At 53.8% G+C, this 17,493-nt stretch overlaps 2 protein-coding genes across 6 annotated transcripts in view; both read left to right on the top strand.

Moving 5' to 3' along the window:
• The first annotated feature begins 76 nt into the window (after positions 1–76).
• On the top strand, positions 77–11,429 carry LOC104854874. Its single transcript, XM_033758987.1, has 7 exons — positions 77–249; positions 362–416; positions 469–642; positions 883–1,161; positions 2,342–2,447; positions 10,625–10,680; positions 11,291–11,429. Exons 1-7 carry the CDS (start codon positions 77–79, stop codon positions 11,408–11,410), a joined length of 963 nt encoding a protein of 320 aa, XP_033614878.1. The 3' UTR covers positions 11,411–11,429.
• Positions 11,430–14,052: 2,623 nt separating this feature from the next.
• Positions 14,053–17,493, top strand: part of LOC104854872 (adhesion G-protein coupled receptor D1-like) — a 6,116-nt gene continuing 2,675 nt past the window's right edge. For 2 of the 5 annotated variants that reach the window (XM_033758969.1, XM_033758971.1), the window contains exons 1-3: positions 14,053–14,533; positions 16,914–16,955; positions 17,029–17,178. In XM_033758969.1, coding sequence (XP_033614860.1) covers positions 14,381–14,533; positions 16,914–16,955; positions 17,029–17,178 — 345 coding nt within the window. In that variant the 5' untranslated portion in view covers positions 14,053–14,380. Of the gene's footprint in view, positions 14,534–16,687; positions 16,771–16,824; positions 16,956–17,028; positions 17,179–17,493 lie in introns of those variants that run through there. The other 3 variants (XM_033758970.1, XM_010613513.1, XM_010613512.2) reach the window with 3 other exon arrangements.

A 17,493-nucleotide genomic window follows, 5' to 3' on the forward strand; every position in this document is an offset into this window, starting at 1 on the left:
GTGGTAGCCTGGCAGTGAGTTGCCGCTGGCCACGGGTGTGCCCGCGCCTTCCGGGCCCCCAAGGCTGGTGGGTCACATGACCACTCGAGCCTTGTGCGACCTTGACCCACCCCCTGCCCTGCCGATTCCCTCAGACGATTGCCCGGCATGGAACCCGGGTCCCGGCGGCGGCATCGAGGGCAGCGAGGGCCCTGAGTTCTGCGGACAGCAGCGACGCTACCTCTGCTGCTACAGGAAAGGCGGGGGGCTGTGCCCTGGGCTCTGCTGAGGGGAAGGCGTACAACTGAGGAGCCAGCTGTTGGCAGAGTCGGGGGATTTAACAGCGCTGAGCTTCAGGGCCCACACAGAATCTGGGCCACAGGGCAGTGGAGCCGCACAGACCTGGGGCTGGATTCCAGCACAGCGACCTTGGGCATGTGATTCTGCTGCTGGTGCCTCAGTTTCTCCATCTAGCACACTGTGTACAAGGCTCCGGCTGTGGCTGTGGTTTTCCTCCCCTGGGCATCACATGATGGGGATGGGGTCGCTGAGCAGGCTGGCATCTACCTCTCTACAGAGACCTACTGGCAGCTGCAGGACGTCCAGTCGTGGCCCGGCCAAGATGTGATCAGCAGAGTCAATGCACTGGCCGAGGACACTGTGGTGAGCCCTTCCCAGGATCCCGGAGGTTCTGGGGCCACTAGGGGTCTCCCCAGTGTGCCTGTGTCCTCCCCGCAGAGGGGACACGGGCCTGATGTATCTGCAGGAACTGAGGCTGTTCATGCTCCCTGTCTTGGAGCCCTTGAGAACTAGGAGCTTGTGACAAGTTTCACCTGCACCCACCAAGGAGACCCTGGCAGAGCTGGGGTGGCCCCAGCCAGTCAGTGGCTCCTCTACCCACAGCTCCTGTCAGACCCCCTCTCTGAAGCCCCTGGGCCGCTGTCCCTGGACAAGGCCTGCAGCTTCCTGAGCATCCTGGAGAGAGTGCTGGTACAGGAGCCCACGCTGGGCCCTGCAGCGCTGCTGGCTGTCCTGTGCTTCCTGAAGAGGGCGTCAGCCCTTGGCGCTGGGGAGCCAGAGCCTTTGGAGGGGCCCTGGGAGCAGCTGGGCCGGGGCATCATGTCTGTGATCAGCCTGGTCCTGGAAGAGCAGTTGGCTGGTGTGTGGCTGTCCATCCCCAAGGTGAGGCGCAGAGCTGGCCGGGGGCCTGGGCTCTGGGCTCTGGTCCTGGCCCGGCGCCTGGCTTGTGTCACTGTGGGTGATTCAGCAGCGTTTCTCTATCTCCCCATCCCTTGGAAGAAAGAAGCTCCTCTTTGTCTAGTTTCTAAGTTGAATCTACCTGAACAGTCATGTATGTGTGTGTGTATGGTTCAGACGTAAGAGCCATGAAATAGGAAGGGCTTTCCCATGTCCAAGAACCTGCTGAGGGCCTTGGAGTACGAGAAAGACGCCATCGACTGGAGAGGCTGTTGGAGTCCTCATCCGGGTCCTCACCCCGGTCCATCTGTGGACATGGGCCACAGATCTCTGGGGCTGAAGGCTCAGGTGTGGCACTGTGTCACCTCAGGACAGAATTGGGCCTGAGCTGTGGGGGATGGAGATGGCACTACCTGGTGGGATGGTCCTGTCACCAGGACAGAGAGTGAGTGTCCCGTCAAAGGCTGCATGCAAGCCAAATTGGAGATCCCAGACACTATGGCAGGCTGGCACAGAACATCAGTTTTCTAGCCTGGAGAAGGGGGTTCTCACACTAGCCTTGGTGACACAAGGGAGAGGAGTTACTGCTGACTTGGTGACTTGCCCAGCACGTGCAGGTGTCCACCAGGGTGTGCTGTCCCCTCCTTCCCCTCCCTCCCCTATTCTCTCTTTAATCGAAAATCGGGTACCTGGTATAGGGTTAGCACTGAGTCGGAGTTGGGGTGCATGTGGCCTGCCACCGGCATGTGCTCCCATTGGCAAGTGACAGGCACCTCGTGTCAGAAGGCATTTCCCTTTCACTGGGGATGGGGGACAAGGAGCGCAGATGCCTGCCTGGGCAGTTCCTGGCCACCCCAGAGGAGGCGAGCAGGCTGCAGAGGTGAGGGAGGAAGAGACCCACCCAGTCAGTGAGCAAGGCCCGAGGCCCCTCCCTGGCCACCCCCGTGCTGGACGGGCAGAGAGGGAGGCTGGTGGGACACGGCTCACCCCACCCAGGGCCCTGGCTTCAGCCCTGAGACTCGGAGGGGACAGGGCCACTGGCAAGTCCCCAAGGCAGGACGGGCGCCCAGTGCCCTGAGTGCCGTGTTTAAGTGTAGAAGGTGTCGTCTGCACCACAGGGCTGGTGCCCTCACAGCAGCCCTCAGTGGCCCTGCCCTCCCTGCAGGTTCCTGAGCACACAGGTGGGCTCAGCCATCCTCTCCTCCGAGGTGTGGGACGCTGCCGGGCCAGTCAGCACTGCCGTGACCTTCCACCTGCAGCACCAGGCCCAGGTACTGGGGGCTCCTGAGTAACAGTGCCCCTGCCACCCCAGTACTGTGTGTGTGGTGCACAACCAACGTCTAAACGTCAGGAAAAACACTTGCAGCCACCCTCTCTGTCCTTACAGGAACAGGAAGGGAGGTGGCATCTTGCTCACTTATTTTATACCGGAGCCCTCGGTAGCCCTAAGCCTCAAATAAACAGCACACATTTAACTATCCCACTACCTGCTCCCTGTTGCCTTTGGGAGACGCAATGTCATTGAGCCCAGTTTTAAGTGGCAGGAGCAAGGATTTCATTCCAGGCCGGTGGAACTCATGAAAACTGATGGCCCTGGCCACCGGCTAAAGCATAGAAAGCTGTCAGGTGGTTTGTTTCCTTTTCTGTGCTGTGTAGTATTCCATTGTGTGGATTACCATCCTTTGTTATTCCTTTCATCTGTTGATGGAGATTTTAGTTGTTTTCAGTTTGGGCTATTGTTAATACATCTGCTATGTGCACTCATATTCAAGCCATTCTGTGGACATATGACTTTTTCCTATTGGTGAGTTCCTGGCATGGGACCTGGTGGGTTGCATCATAAGTGCATTTTAACCTCTAAAAGGTGGGGTAGCCTGTTTTCCTTGGTGGTTGCACCATTTCCATCCCACCAGCACAGTACACGAGAGTTCCAGTTGCTCTGTATCTTTGCGACATCTTGGCAGTCTTCCTAGTGTCATTCACTAGGCTGGTGACACACTGACGTCTCATTGGGGCTGAAAGTCTTTGAGGAAAGACCAGCGATGTCAAGCATCTTTGTATCCCCTGTGGACGTGTATGTACCTTCTTTTGCTAAATGTATGTTCAAATCTTTGCCCGATTATTTTTTTGTCCCATTTTCAAGTTGTAAGATTTCTTTAGATAGTTTGGATACAAGTCCTTTTATCCAAGCAAAACATTTTTTGGTACATTTTATTTTAGTTTAGTTTAGTTTTTGGCACCGGGGATCGAACTCAGGACTTCAGGCGGTGGGACCCACTGAGCTAAATCCTCGGCCCACCTGGTACATTTTAGATGTGCATAATGATAACATTCATCACTGGGAATTTGTACCTGTGCACGATGTATCTCGCTTCTTTTTTTCCCATTCCCTCTCTTCGACCCACCTTCCCCTCCTTATTTACAAAAGCTTTGATTCCATCTTTTCCTGTTACTCTTTGTTTCTTGTCCTTTCTTTCCTTTGCCCCGCCCCCCTCCCTTGTTGCCCTTTTCATCTGAATCTTTTCCTCCCATTTCCCAGAGTCTGTTATACATTTTGGTCCTTACTTCCACTTTCACTTTCTCACGCCAGAGAAACGATGCAGTATTCAAACACACGTGTCCCGTTCATTTCACTTAAGACTGTGGTCTCAGGCTTCCTCCATTGAGCTGGAAATGTCTCAAGCTCGTCTTTCTTTATGACAGAGGAGTGCTCCACTGTATTAAAAAAAGCAAACACATCTTTATCCATTCATGAGTTGATGGGCCTTTGGGCTGTTTCCAAGCTTTAGCTGTTACGAACTGTGCTGCTATAATAACCATGGGTGTGCATATATCTCTGTGGAGTGCTGCTTTTATCTCTTTCAGGAAGATCAAGAAGGGGAATAGCTGGGTCTAGTTTTAGTTTTTTGCGGAGTCTCCACACTGATCTCCGCAGTGGTCGCATCATCTGCACTCCCACCAGTAGTGGAGAAGGGTTCCTTTTTCCCCCACAGCCTCTCCAGGATTTGTTATTGGCTGATTTTTTCAAATTTTGAAACAGGGTCTCACTATGTAGTTCAAGCTGGCCTTGGACTTACTGTGTAGCTGTGACTGCCCGCAAACTCACAGTGACACCCCCAGCCTCCTGAGTGCTGGGATTACAGGTGTGCACCACCAGGTCCAGCAACTGATTTCTTGATAATAGCCATTCTTTCTGGAGTGAAATGGAATCTCAGGATTGTTTTAATTTGCATCTCTCAAATGTTGAACACTTTTTCATATATTTATTTGCTGTTTCTAATTTTTCATTTGAGAAATGTCTATTCATTTCAGATGCCCAATTTTTGATTGGGTCTTTAAATTGGGGGAGATCTGATTTTTTTTAGTTCTTTATATATTCTAGATAGTAGCATTTTTTCTGAGGAACAGCTGGCAAAATTTTTTTTCCACACTGTAGGTTGTCTCTTCACTTTGTTGGTTTCTTTTAATGGCAAAAGCTTTTTAATAAGATGAGATCCTAGTTGTTGATTCTTTGTAATAGTTCCTGTGCGATCTGGGTTTTGTTCATTAAGTTTTTGCCTACAGCGGTGTCTTCAGAAGTTCTACCTGTTCTCTCTTCCAGCAGATTTAGTGTTTCTGTTTTAATTTGTTTTTCATTTGTTTGTTTGAGGCAGGGTCTCCCTTTGTAGTTCAGGATGGCCCTAAACTCACTATGTAGCCCAGACTGGCCTCAAACTCTTGGCAATCTTCCTGCCTCAGCCTACAAAATGCTAGAATATCAGGTCTGCACCACCACACCTGGCTCTGCTTTAGTATTTAGATCTTTGATCTATTTCTATTTGAATTTACTGCCTGGTGAAAGATATGGATCTAGTTTAAATCTTCAGTATGTGGAAAGCCAATTTTTTGGCACCATTTATTAAAGAGGCTATCTTTTTTCCGGTGAAGGTGTTTAGCTCCTTTGTCAACAGTAAGGTGGCTGAGTATGTTTGGGGTTGTTTCTGCATCTTCTAATCTGTTCGACTGATCCTCAGGTCTTTTTTATTTGCCATTATCTTGCTGTTTTTATCACAATAGATTTGTAGAATAATTTCAAGTCAGGGATTGTAATGCCCCCTGCCCTACCTTTGTTGCGCAGAGTTGCTTTTGCTATTCTGTGTCTCTCTGGTTCCAAATTAATTTTAGGATTATTTTCTCCTGTTCTGTGAGGTATGCTATTGGACTTTTGATTGGGAGTACATTAAATTGGTATAACAATTTTGAAGTTATGGCTATTTTCACTATATTGGTTCTTACTACCTTTCCATTTTCTGATATGCTGTCCAATCTCCTTTTTGAGTATTGCACTTTACCATGTAAATGTCTTTTACTTTATGTGTTAGACTGATTCCTAGGTATTTCATTTTTTTGGATTCTATTGTGAGAGATGTGGTTTCCCTAATTTCTCTATCAGTGAGTTTGTATTTGTGTACAGAAATGCTACTGATTTTTGAGTGTTCACTTTGTATCCAGCTACTGAATTTGGTTATTAAATCTAGTGCCTTGACTACTCAGAGATGTTTTCCAGGTGTTGCTGACTTTGGGGTTTTGAGTCTGCTGCAGGATCCTACCTCTTCAATTTATTCAGGATGAGAAGTTGCTGCCTATCTGGCCTAACTCCTGGTTCTTTGGCACTGGTGTATGGTATTGTTTATGACTCATAGGCAATCTCAGTCTTGGCACACTAGGAAAAACAACGGATTAGAGCAACTATGTCACCTTTGCTAAAGTGGTACAGTCACCAACAATGGTAGCATCAAATACAGCCTAGAAAATGAAGTTGCCACCTTTACTTGTACGAACTAGATGTGTGGTTCTATAATAAACTCTAAAACAAACCTGAAACTTGTATATGGTAAATATGCCCTCAGTATGGCAATTTTACCCTCAGAGAGAAAATTTAAAGGGCGTTAGGGGGAAGAAATAGAAAAACAGAAGAAGAGGAGCTCATTAGAAGCAAGGCTGGGAAATAAAGGAAGATTCTGCAAACCAGGAAACTGGTGAGGGCAGGAGGAAAAGAGGGAAAACAAGAACAGAATAGAACAAAAAAAAAACCCACTCAATGTTCACACTTGTATAAAAACAAGAGAAAACAATCAAGAAAAAAATGAAAGGAAATAAGAGGAAAAAAGTCTACTTCAAGGCATGTCTCTGCTGTCACTATTAGACAAAGTGTGTAGACAGAGTCCAGATCCATGTTGATTAATCCCAACAAGCCAGCTGTAGATTTATGGCAGAATAGTGGATAATCCCAGCAAGCCCGCACCTTTAGTTCTAAAGCTCAGGCTGGTTTCTGGCTGTGAGGCTAAAACAGGTTTTGTTTAGCCTACAACACGCTATGTGCCTCCTGCCAGCCTGAACTCAGTTACTCCTTACTCCAGTGTAGCCAGCCTGCAGCTACTTTGAGTTCTGAGCTCAGCTGGGCCTTCTCCAAGATGACCACCAGCAGATCACCCTCTCCTGGGGGATGGATGAACCAAAATAACTCACCAGCCACTGCTGTCTGCTGCATCCACTGCTCCGTTCCACTAGTGCATTTCTCTGTGGAGGCCTCTGGGGTTGCTAGTAGTCACCGTGTGTCTGCAGGCTGAAGTCACCCTTCCCACATACGAGGCAGGTTGTCACCTCCTTCTTCACTGAAGTCTCTCTACTGTCCCTGTGGACTTCAGTTCTCACTGCAAATTCTTGCTAGCTCCTGGGGACCCACTTCCTGCCTTTCTTCCTCACACTTCTGTATTCCAGTATCTGGACACCAAATCTCAGAAGTCCAATTTATTCTCTTTTTTTCTGTAGTTTTCTTGTAATCTCCCCCTCCGCTTTTGCTGTCAGATTAATGCTGGTCTCATGCAGCAAGCTGGGAACAGTTCTCTCCCCCTCTGCAAATGTTCAGTAGGCTTCGGTGAAGTCATCCAGGCCTAGCATTTTCTTAGCAGGAAGGCCTCAAGTTGTGAATTGTAGCTCTTTAAATGATACGGGTTATTTGGGTGCTTTATTTCTTCTTGAAATGGTTTGGAAAGGTGTGCCTGACAAAGAATTTCTGTTTCGTGTAGATTGTCCAGTTTCTAGCATAAAGTTGTTCATAATGTTACTCAATTATTTGTTTAACATCTATAGTGATTTTTCTTTTTCATTCTTGACCAGTCTAGAAAGAAGTTTACCACTTGTTTATTTTCAAAAGACTAACTTTTAATGTATTTTTACTTTTATTATGTTTTTGTTTTTGTTTTTTTGAGACAGGGTCTCACTATGTAGTTGAGACTGACCTGGAACTCACTGTGTAGCTCAGGCTGGTCTCGAACTCAGAGTGATCCTCTTGCCTCAGCCTCCCGAGTGCTGGGATTACAGGCGTGCGCCACCACGCCCGGCTGTTTTTACTTTTAATGGACATGTAATCATTGAGCGTGCTTATGAGGTACAGTGTCCTGCTTTAGTACAATGCGCGCTGTGTGCAGCGATCAAATTGGGGTGGGTGACATTCAACGCCTCCATTATTTGTCATTTGAACATTCAGAATCCTCTCTGCTAACTACTTTCAAATATAACTGTTGTCCACCACAGTTACCCTACCATGCCATAGAGCAGGGACCCCAAGCCCAGCTAGTTTTGGTCTATGGCCTATTAGGAATCAGGCTGCACAGCAGAAGGTGAGTGGAGGTGAGCAAGTGAAGCATCACCTGCTTCTTTACAGCCACTCTCACCACCCGCCTCACCTACTGCAGATCAGGAGCGGCGTTAGACTCTCACAGGAGTGCAAACCCCACTGTGAACTGCACATGCGAGGGATCTGGGTTGCCCAAGTTCCTTGTGAGAATCTAATCCTGAAACCACCCCACGGCTACCACCCACTGTCTGTGGAAAAATTGTTTTCCATGAATGCAGTCCATGGTGCCAAAAAGGTTGGGGATGGACACGGTAGAGCCCAGGATGTCCCCCTCCAAACTCAGCTGCGCTCCTGCAAGCCTGCTGACCACCCTCGAAGGACTCACTTTGAGATTCATTTACCCATTCAAAATACGATTTCAAATACTTTATAAAGAAAAATAAATTGCATAACTCCCTGGGAGATTTGGAAAATACAGAAAGGGATAAAGAAGACAAAAATCCTATTACCCAGAGATAAGCACTGTGAACATTTCGATGCCTGTGGTCTTTTTTGGGGCACGTAACACTACAAAATATCTCTCTTCTTTTTTTTTGGGGGGGGGTTGAGGCAGGGTCTCACTATGTAGTTGAGACTGACCTGGAACTCACTATGTAGCCCAGACTGATCTCGAACTCACAGCGATCCTCCTGCCTCAGCTTCCTGAGTGCTGGGATTACAGGCGTGCACCACCACACCCGGCTTCTCTCTTTAATGATAAAAAAAAAGTGTGCATTTGGAATTAGCCAGCTGAAGTCAGATTAGATGATCCTTGTTCTTTGGCAGCATTCTGGATATCATGGTCAGGAGTGGCCAGATCCACTCCTTCTGTCCATCAGGCCTGGTCAGGTGTTGAGCTGGGCCTCATCCATGTCACAGAGCCGCTGCTCACTCAGCCTGTGTGCTCGAAGCACGTTGGCCTTGACATCCACGATGAACGCAACAGGGCTGCTGTCTGTGGTCTTCCTCGTGAGGCCCACATGTCCCTCCAGGGGCCACCCCTCCAGGGACATGGGCTGCTTCCAAGACCGCAGTGCCTTGGCCTCCTGAAGAGGGGTGACATGAAGGTCTCCTTTGAGGCTATGGACGCCTCTCAACACTGACTTCTTGGCCTTCACAGCCTTTGCTTTGGCTCTTTTGGGGGCAGGAGCTTCCTTCTTAGCCTTTGGCGCCATTTTGGTAAAAACAACCACTGCCAATGTGTCCTTCCTTTCACAGAGCTGAGGCTCTTGCTCTTTCCGCACCCCTGCTGGTGTCTTCTGCATTGACTCAGCCATGGGTGTCCTTTGCTAGCCTGTCGCTTGCTGCTCTGTCCTGGCGTGTGCGGCCCCGCCCAGGAGTGGTCTGAGGAACTTCAAGAACCTGCAAGACTTTGTGCCAACTGCCCCCACCCAGCCCTGCGACCCTCCTTACTCCTAATCCGTTCTTAGTCTGGAGACCACTTCCTGGTTTGGAGTCCTGGGGACTGTGGAATGTAAAGCTACATTTGTGTTCCAGATTATATCCTTGAAAGTGCCACCAGAGGTGTAGTAATTATCCCTTTTTAAGACTCTAGGGATGGGCTTGTTTGTGTCCTGTCACCTAATCTGGTACCTGAGACCCAGGATTTTTTTTTTTTTAACAGTACTGAGGATTGAACTCAGGACCTTGGCACTGAGCTACATCCCAGCCCTTTTTATTTGAAGTTGCTGAGTTACCCAGGCTGGGCTTGAACTTGCAATCCTCCTGTCTCGGCCTTCGAGAATATTGGAATAGCAGGCAGGTACTGCCACATCCAGCAAGGAAAAATATTACGAATGAATGAATATATAGGATACTTTAGCCAACCTGAGAAAGGATACGTTCCCTGGAGACGTGGTCGGGGTGGAAGGAGGAACATGGAGTGACCAGTCTGGGGTGCAGGCTCAGCTCCAAGCTCTGTGATCTGCAGCAGGCCACACCACCCAGTGCTTCAGTTTCCTCACCGGAAGTTACACAAACGTACACTTTTCTCCTAGATTGCTATGGTAATCAGTTACACTACAGGGCCTGCAAGTGACTGGCAAACACCAGAAAGTTCCATTTCTGTTGCTTTCCCCAGTCGGGACAAATGACCTAAGTCCCAAGCTTAGGCTGCTACCCGGGCTGGGACTTGTACCATGGGCCTCCTGATGTCTCCTCATTGCTGGTGCCAGCGTATAAAATCGATCGCCTTGTTGTCCTTGTTTAATTACAAAAACAGCTGATGTGTTCATTATATCCCATCAGGCGAGCTGTATTTGCTCAGAGACCGTGAGAGTGTGTGTGTGTGTGTGTGTGTGTGTGTGTGTGCGCGTGCGCACAGCTACATGAACCTTAGCTCTCAACTGTGCATCACAGTATGCTCCTCTCTTTACTGAACAATGAAACATGGTGCTCTTTGTGTATCAGTAGACAGAGGCCCCAAGTCAGTCTCACCAGATGCAGGGCATCCCCAGGAGGGAAGAGTTGGGTAGTGTTCTATTTAGTTTGGCTTGGCATGGCTGGTGTCACCATGTAGCCCAGGCTGGCCTTGACTCCTGGCCATCCTCCTGCCTCAGCCTCTGGAGTGCTGGGATTGTAGGCGTTCGGTTGTGTGGTAGTTAATGGCTCCCAGTCCATGGCCGTGTCCTTGGTCCTAGTTCTTCTGTCCTGCACACAATGCTAGAATGAGCATGTGCCCACGTTGCCTTGCCTCCTGCTCCTACCTGCATTTACCTCCAGCCCCTTCCTCACCCCCTTCCCTGTGCCCTGCACACTCATGCCCCTGCCCTGTCCTTATTTCTTCCCTAGGCCTTCCCCAGGAAGTTGGTGAAGCCTGTCTGTGCTTTCTGGAACTTCAGTACAAGGTGAGTTTCCATTTCCAGGTTATTGAAATAAGGCAGTTTGGTTTTTTTTTTTTTTTTTAAGATATCAACTCTCCTCACACAAGGCAGGATTCAGGCAAGTGTTTGACCTCCAGACACAGCTGTGCCAGGGTGATTCCAGGGCTCACCTGGCTACAGGACAAGCTGAGCAGGGGAATGTGTTACCCAAAAGTAGTGAGCTCCTTGTCCCCAGAGGTATGCAAGGGAGGCGATGGTCACTGTGAGATGCCTAAGAGGGGACTCATCCATGAAATGGGACTTGATTTTGAGCCTATGTGAGGCCAGGGTCTGGCCATTGAAGGGCCCAGGAGTTGGCCCAGCTCCTTGGCCTGGTCTTTAGCTGAGGGAGTCACAGCCACTTAGTCACCAGTGTCAGCAAGAAAGGTGGTCATTGGCGTCAGCTGCTCCTCCTGCCGTCCCTGAGAAGGGAAAGTGCATTTGACAGATGGGAAACTGAGGCCCACAGCAGGGCAGTGCCGCCTGGTCAGTGTCACACCACTGGTGACAGGCAGAGCAGCAGTGAGCCCAAGCGCTGGGTGAAGCCACCCCTACCTGCCGCTGCCATGGCCTTCTGCTTCCTCCCGCCCCCAAGCCCAGAGACAGGGGGATCCTGGGCCACTACCGGCTGCTCCGTGCTCGCCCTGTACCAGGACTCAGCTGCCTGCTTCTGCAACCACAGCACCAACTTCGCCATCCTGCCACAGCTGTATGATGTCCAGCTGAGAGGGACTTACCGGCTCTTACAGGATGAGCAGGCGTGAGACAAAAGGCCGAGGGAAGACACCCCAAACAGAGGGCCGCTCTGCATAAAGGCGAGGCGGTGGGACAGGAACAGCAGACCGGTCACACAAGTCCCCACACTGGACAGACAGAGAAGGGCAGGTCAGGGACCAAGGCCTGGGCCTCTGAGAGGGCACAGTCGGCGACGGGTTGGGTGGCACGTGGCATCCCAAAGAGCCTGGGGCCCACGGTCTGGCGTTCTGCAGGGATCTCAGCCAGGGCTGAAGCTCTGTCCGGGTGAGGCCAGAAGTGAGAGAAGACTGCAAGTAAGAGAGCCCCCAGGGGCGCCAGTGCTGACAGATGGGGGGGCGGACGCCAGGGGGACGCCAGGGGGACGCCAGGTCTAGGGGTGCTTGCTGGAGCTCCAGAGGGACTTGGGTCAGCTGCTAAGGGGTCAGGTGAGATGAGACCAGAATCTGGAAGGCCGAGATTACCAAAACATTATTAAACGATTTTTCCTGTGAAGACAAGAGCTTGGACGTCTCCACGATATAGTGGCCCGGCCCAGCCCCATTTTTAGTGGTGGTTCCACACTCCCCTGTGACACTTACTGCCCTAGGGGACCTCCTCCCTGTGGCATAGGGGTGACTCCACTTCTGCGGGATCAGGGGAGGTAGGGCCGGTGCCCATTAACCAAACCCCTGCTGTGTGCTGTGCAGGCCCGGCCCTGCCGGCTGGTGGCCCTCAACCCCTGCGTTCCCACACAGCAGGAGAGGGGTCCGGTCTAGGTGGGAGTGGGTGACAGGTCTCTGTCCCTCCCCGCAGAGAGGCCCCGAGGAGGAGTCGCTGCTGAGGACTCTCTCGTTCGTGGGCTGCGGCGTGTCCTTCTGCGCCCTCGCCACCACCTTCTCGCTCTTCCTTGTGGCCGGGTGAGGACAGCTCCCAGTGCCTGGGCCCTGGGCCGCTCCTTTTGGGCCTCCACAGCTCCTCCGCCAGTGTCTGTCTGCCTGGCCACAGTGACTGCGCAGGGAGGCCTGCCCTTGGGGCGTGCCGGGCCGCCTGCAGCCACACTTTGGGGTCTCGGTCCCTTTCTCATCGCAGGGACGTGATTCGTACCTGCCACCCACAACTTAAGGGTTGATCTGGGCTCATGGATTTTAGAGGATTCCATCCGTATCCTGCTCCAGGGCAGGAAGATCTCTGGGGGGGCGGGGAGTTGCTTCGTCAGGGCAGCCAGGAAGCAGAGAGAGAAGGGAGGAGCTGGGGAGGGCACGAACCCCCCACAACCCCCTTCCCAGCTAGGCTCCGCCCCTGTGGCCGCCCCTTCCGGCCGGGCCCAGCCTCCTGACCGCACGACAGCTACAAACCCGTCATTAATATTAATCCCAGTATTAATCCACCCATGAATGCAGCGCCTCCCAAACGCCACCCCAACGCGTGAGCCTTTTGGGGACACAGGGATCAGTGGTGCTGTCCTTGTACACCGACTCCTCTGCTGTCCAGGACCCCCAAATCGGAGCGGACCACAGTCCACAAGAACCTCACCTTCTCCCTGGCCTCTGCTGAGGGCTTCCTCATGGCCAGCGAGTGGGCAAAAACCAACCAGGTGGGCAGCCAGTGGGGCGGGGCAGGAAAGCGCTTGCGGCTGCTCTGGTTGTCCCCTCGCCCCTGCCATCTTGGCCGGGGAGGAGCAGGGCCCAGGGGAAAGGCCCTGGAGGGTGAAGTCAGGGCCCAAGCAGAGATCTCCCCACTGTCCCTGTGGGGGTGGCAGTGCCGCGCCCCGGCGTGGGACGCAGGGTGGGCTGTTCCGAGAGGGCCTCCATGGGGACCTCCCTCCCTGCAGGTGGCCTGTGTGGCCGTCACAGCCGCGATGCACTTCCTCTTCTTGGTTGTGTCCTGGATGCTGGTGGAGGGGCTGCTGCTCTGGAGCAAGGTGGTGGCTGTAAGCATGCGCCCTGGCCCCGGGATGCGGCTGTACTACGCTGCAGGCTGGGGTGAGGCCCCACCCCGCTCGGGTCTACCCCCCTCTGTCCCTGCTGTCCCCACTGCCGAGCTTGCACGGCTCCCGGCCACCCACAGGATCACGCCCGCCCAGCCCTGCTCCCCAGATCTCCTTGGTTAGGAGACACGTGGGCTCCAGTTGGGGATCAGGGGCTGGGTCCTGGAGAGGGAAGTTGTGACTTCACCAGGTGCGGTGGTACACACCTCTCATCCCAGCACCCTGGGAGGCTGAGACAGGAGGATGACAAGTTCTAGCCCAGCCTGGGCAACTCAGGGACACCCTGTCTTAAAAAATTTTTAATAGGGCTGGGGATGGAGCTCAGTGCAACAGCCCTGGGTTTAATCCTCAGTACAGGAGGGTTAGTTGCACAGCCTGAGGCCACTTCTTTTCTCCCTAGGCGCACCTGTGGTCATTGTAGCCGTCACCCTGGCCACAAGCCCTGCTGACTACACAACCGCAGGACACTGCTGGCTCAATGTGCACACAGATGCCATCTGGGCCTTCGCGGGGCCTGTGCCCTTCGTGCTGGCTGTGAGCCGGGGGGCTCCGGGGAGGGACACGTCAGGGTCCGGGTCCTTTCACCCACTGACCCCCCTCTCCAGACCAACACCTGCATCCTGCTCCGCGTGCTGATGGTCACCGTGTCCAGTGCCCGCCACCGCACACGCATGCTGAGTCCGCAGCCCGGCCTATAGCAGCAGCTCAGCATCCAGATGTGGTGAGGCTGGGACTGCGGCCAGGGTGAAGTGGGGAGCACCCACGGGGCACTGTGCTAGGGCTGTGGCTGTGCTCCAGATTGAAATCTCAGAAAGGGCTGGAGATGTGGGGCCGACTTCACAGCACCTCTGGGCATCTGGGAAGGGGACCGACAGTGGCCCAAGATGGTGACAGCCGAGTCCTGCCTGAGCAGGGGACTGTGTGCCTTTCCAGGCATGGGGTGTGGACCCCCGGGAGCCTCCCATGCTCCACCCAGCCCTGTCCACCTTCCACAGGGCCACGGTGAAGCCAGTGCTGGTCCTGCTGCCCATCCTGGGCCTCACCTGGCTGGCTGGCATCCTGGTGCACCTTAGCCCAGCCTGGGCCTACGCCACCGTCGGCCTCAACTCCCTCCAGGTACCTCCCAGCCCTGGCCCATGGTTCCACTGCAGGGCTGACCTGGGCCGTACCGTGGCAAGGACAGCAGTGGGACTCGGGACTGTGAGGAAACACCTCAGGAGCCCCGCGTCCGGGGGCCACGGACACGAGGCCCACTAGGTCCCTGCTCTGAGGGTCCCAGATAGGGACAGGCAGTGTGGGCCCGGGAGCTGAGGGTCCAGAGGGAGGGGAGCACCAGGTCTCCTGCCCCTGCTTTGCCTCTGGGCTCCCGCATCTCTCCCCCAGCTCCGCTCACCCTGGGTCCCTCTTTGGGCTGGAGAGCAGGGCTACCCAAGACCCAGGCTGGACAGGGACAAGCTCTGGACATCACCCAGCCCCTGTGTCTCTTGGGAGACAGGGCTGAGGTGGTGGCAGCCGCTGTTGATGTCTGGATGCTTGCTCGGTGGCTGTTTCTGTCTCCTGTCTGTCTCATTAGTGGGGAAACTGAGACCTCCCGCGCTCACTTGCCCAAGGGCTCAGAGTGGGAGGGAGCAGCACTGGGCCCCAAATCCTGAGCCACCTCCCAGCCTCGTGTTCTTGCACCTCGTGGGGTCCCTGGTGTCACTGCCGTGCACATCCTGTGACCCTGGCTGGTTCTCTCCGACCAGTCACTGGTCAGTGGCCTCTCACTGCCATGGTGATCTCTCCAGCTCTGCTGGGTGCCCCAGGCTGTACATCATGGTGTGAGTCTCGGTGGTCCCTGTCCTGCCTGTGCTCCCAGGTGGGCAGAGATGTGGCAGTGGGGACTACGCACCCTCACTGTGCTCTCCGGCGCCCTCCTTTCCCCTTGGGCTGTCTTTCTTTGCAGCTTCTTTGTCTCCTCTCTGGGCATTTCCTGGCTCTTCCACTCCCTCCTCCCCAGATGACCTCTGCTTCAGCTCTGCTCTGGGTGAGGCCCCCAGGCAGGTACCCTTGTTACTCTCCCAGGCCTGGCCTCTCCTGACCCCTCTCCAAACTGGACAGGATCTGCTCCCAGGACAGTGACCAGGGAGAGACTAGACTAGCCCTGGCCCGGCCTCATTCCCTCTTCAGGGGTGACTTTGTTTCCTTTGGCTTCCTGTGCTGGGTTTTGTGGATGGAGAACAAAGTGTTATTTCTATAACCAGCTGTGACTCATGCCTACCTGGTGGGGAGAGTCTCACTGTGAATCTCAAACAAGGTAAACCAGACCTGTGCAGGTCTCGGTCTGAGGGAGAGACAGACCTACCATGGTGTGGTACAGTTGAGGCTGGAGACCAGGGGCAGTCAGGGCAGAGTGGGAACAGGGGAGCCGCTCGTGGGGAGGCAGAATGAGAACATCCTGGAGGGTGAAGACCTGAAGGCTGCACAGGGAGAGAGCAAAGAATGTTTCAGGACTGAGTGTGATCCCAGCACTCTGGGAGGCTGAGGCAGGAGAATCCCATTTGAAGCCAGCCTGGGCAACTTGGCAGTTTAGTGAGACCCTACCTCAAGATAAAAAAATTCTAAAGGCCTGAGAGGTAACTCAGTGCAAGGGCCCTGAGTTCAATTCCCAGTACTGAAAAGAAAAAAAAAAAAAAAAAAAACAGTTTCAAACAGGGAACTTTGGGGGAAACATGAGGAGAAAGAGGAAGGCTGGTAAGAAACCTTCAGAGCTGTTACAAAGAGGTTGGACATTATCACAAGGGTGCTTGGGAGCCATGGAGGGTGCTGGTGTAGTTGGGTAGCAGTTTGGAAAGATGTCTTTGCTCTGGTGATGGGGGTGAGAGGAGCCCGGAGGGAGGGCAGAGCCGAGGCTGCAGGGAGGGCACAGGCGGGCTCTGGGGGTGGGCTCTCTTGGGGGCCGCAGGTGAAGGTGCCATCTGTCTCAGTGCAGGAACTGGAACTGTGGGCTCCAGCTCCCAGCCCTGGCGGGGCCCCTGTGCCGCTGTGTCCCCAGCCTGGCCTCAGGGCCCGAGACCTGCCCTTTCCTCCTAGGCTCCAAATCTCACCCGCTGGGCCATGTTGCACCTTGAAACCCATTCCTGTGTCCCCTACCCCTGGGCACAGGGCCCCTGCCCATCACATAGGGAAAACGGACACCCTGCCCCCCCCCGCAGCTGCTGCAACGGTCCGGGAAGCTGCAGAGCTGAGCCCTTCACGTGCAACACCTCACATCCTGAAAGGGGGGTCGGCAGCTCCCTCTTTCCAGATGACAAGAGCTTGGGCTTTCACTGTCCCCTCCACCTCTGAGGGTGGCTGGGGCCCGAGGGACGGAGGTCAGACACGCCCCCTGGCGGCAGGGCTAGGCTGCGTCTCTGCTGTGTCCAGTGACCACTGGGGGGCGCTATGACTCCAGTCAAGGCGGCGGCGGGACAGGGTGGCTGGGGGGTCCGGGCGTTGATGCGGTCTCTGTCCCCAGGGGCCGTACATCTTCCTGGTCTATGCCGCCTGCAACAGGGAGGTGAGTCGAGGTCGCGGGCGGGACCCGGCCGGGGCAGGAGGGTCTCCCGCCTGACCTCGGAGCTGTTCCGCAGGTGCGGAGCGCGCTACAGAGGGTGACAGAGAAGAAGGTGGTGCTCGCAGTGGCCAGCGGGGACCCGACGCCCTGGCCCGCACCTCCCAGATGCGCTCCCAGGACGACCCTGCAGCCTGGGGTCCCCCAGGAAGACATGTGGCTCTCAGAGGTCTGGCCTTACCACCCTGCCAGGCCTCAGTTTCCCCCGTGCGTGGGCAGGGCTGGGAGGACGATACATCCTGTCAGCTTGTTTGTAAGACAAGAAACTGAGGCCTAAGAAACTGCAACCCTGCCAAATGGCTTAGAAATGACTTGTTGAGCCGGGCGTGATGGTACAAGGCTATAATCCCAACAATCAGGAGGCTGAGGCAGGAGGACCTCCATGCATTCAAGGCCAGCCTGGCCAATGTAGTGAGTTCAAGGCCAGTCTAAACTACAATCCAGGACATATCTCAAAAAAAAAAAAAAAAAAAAAAAAAAAAAA

This window comes from Fukomys damarensis, unplaced genomic scaffold (genome assembly GCF_012274545.1).
Source record: "Fukomys damarensis isolate Sample0158 unplaced genomic scaffold, DMR_v1.0_HiC HiC_scaffold_36, whole genome shotgun sequence".
NCBI classification, from domain to species: Eukaryota; Metazoa; Chordata; class Mammalia; order Rodentia; family Bathyergidae; genus Fukomys; species Fukomys damarensis.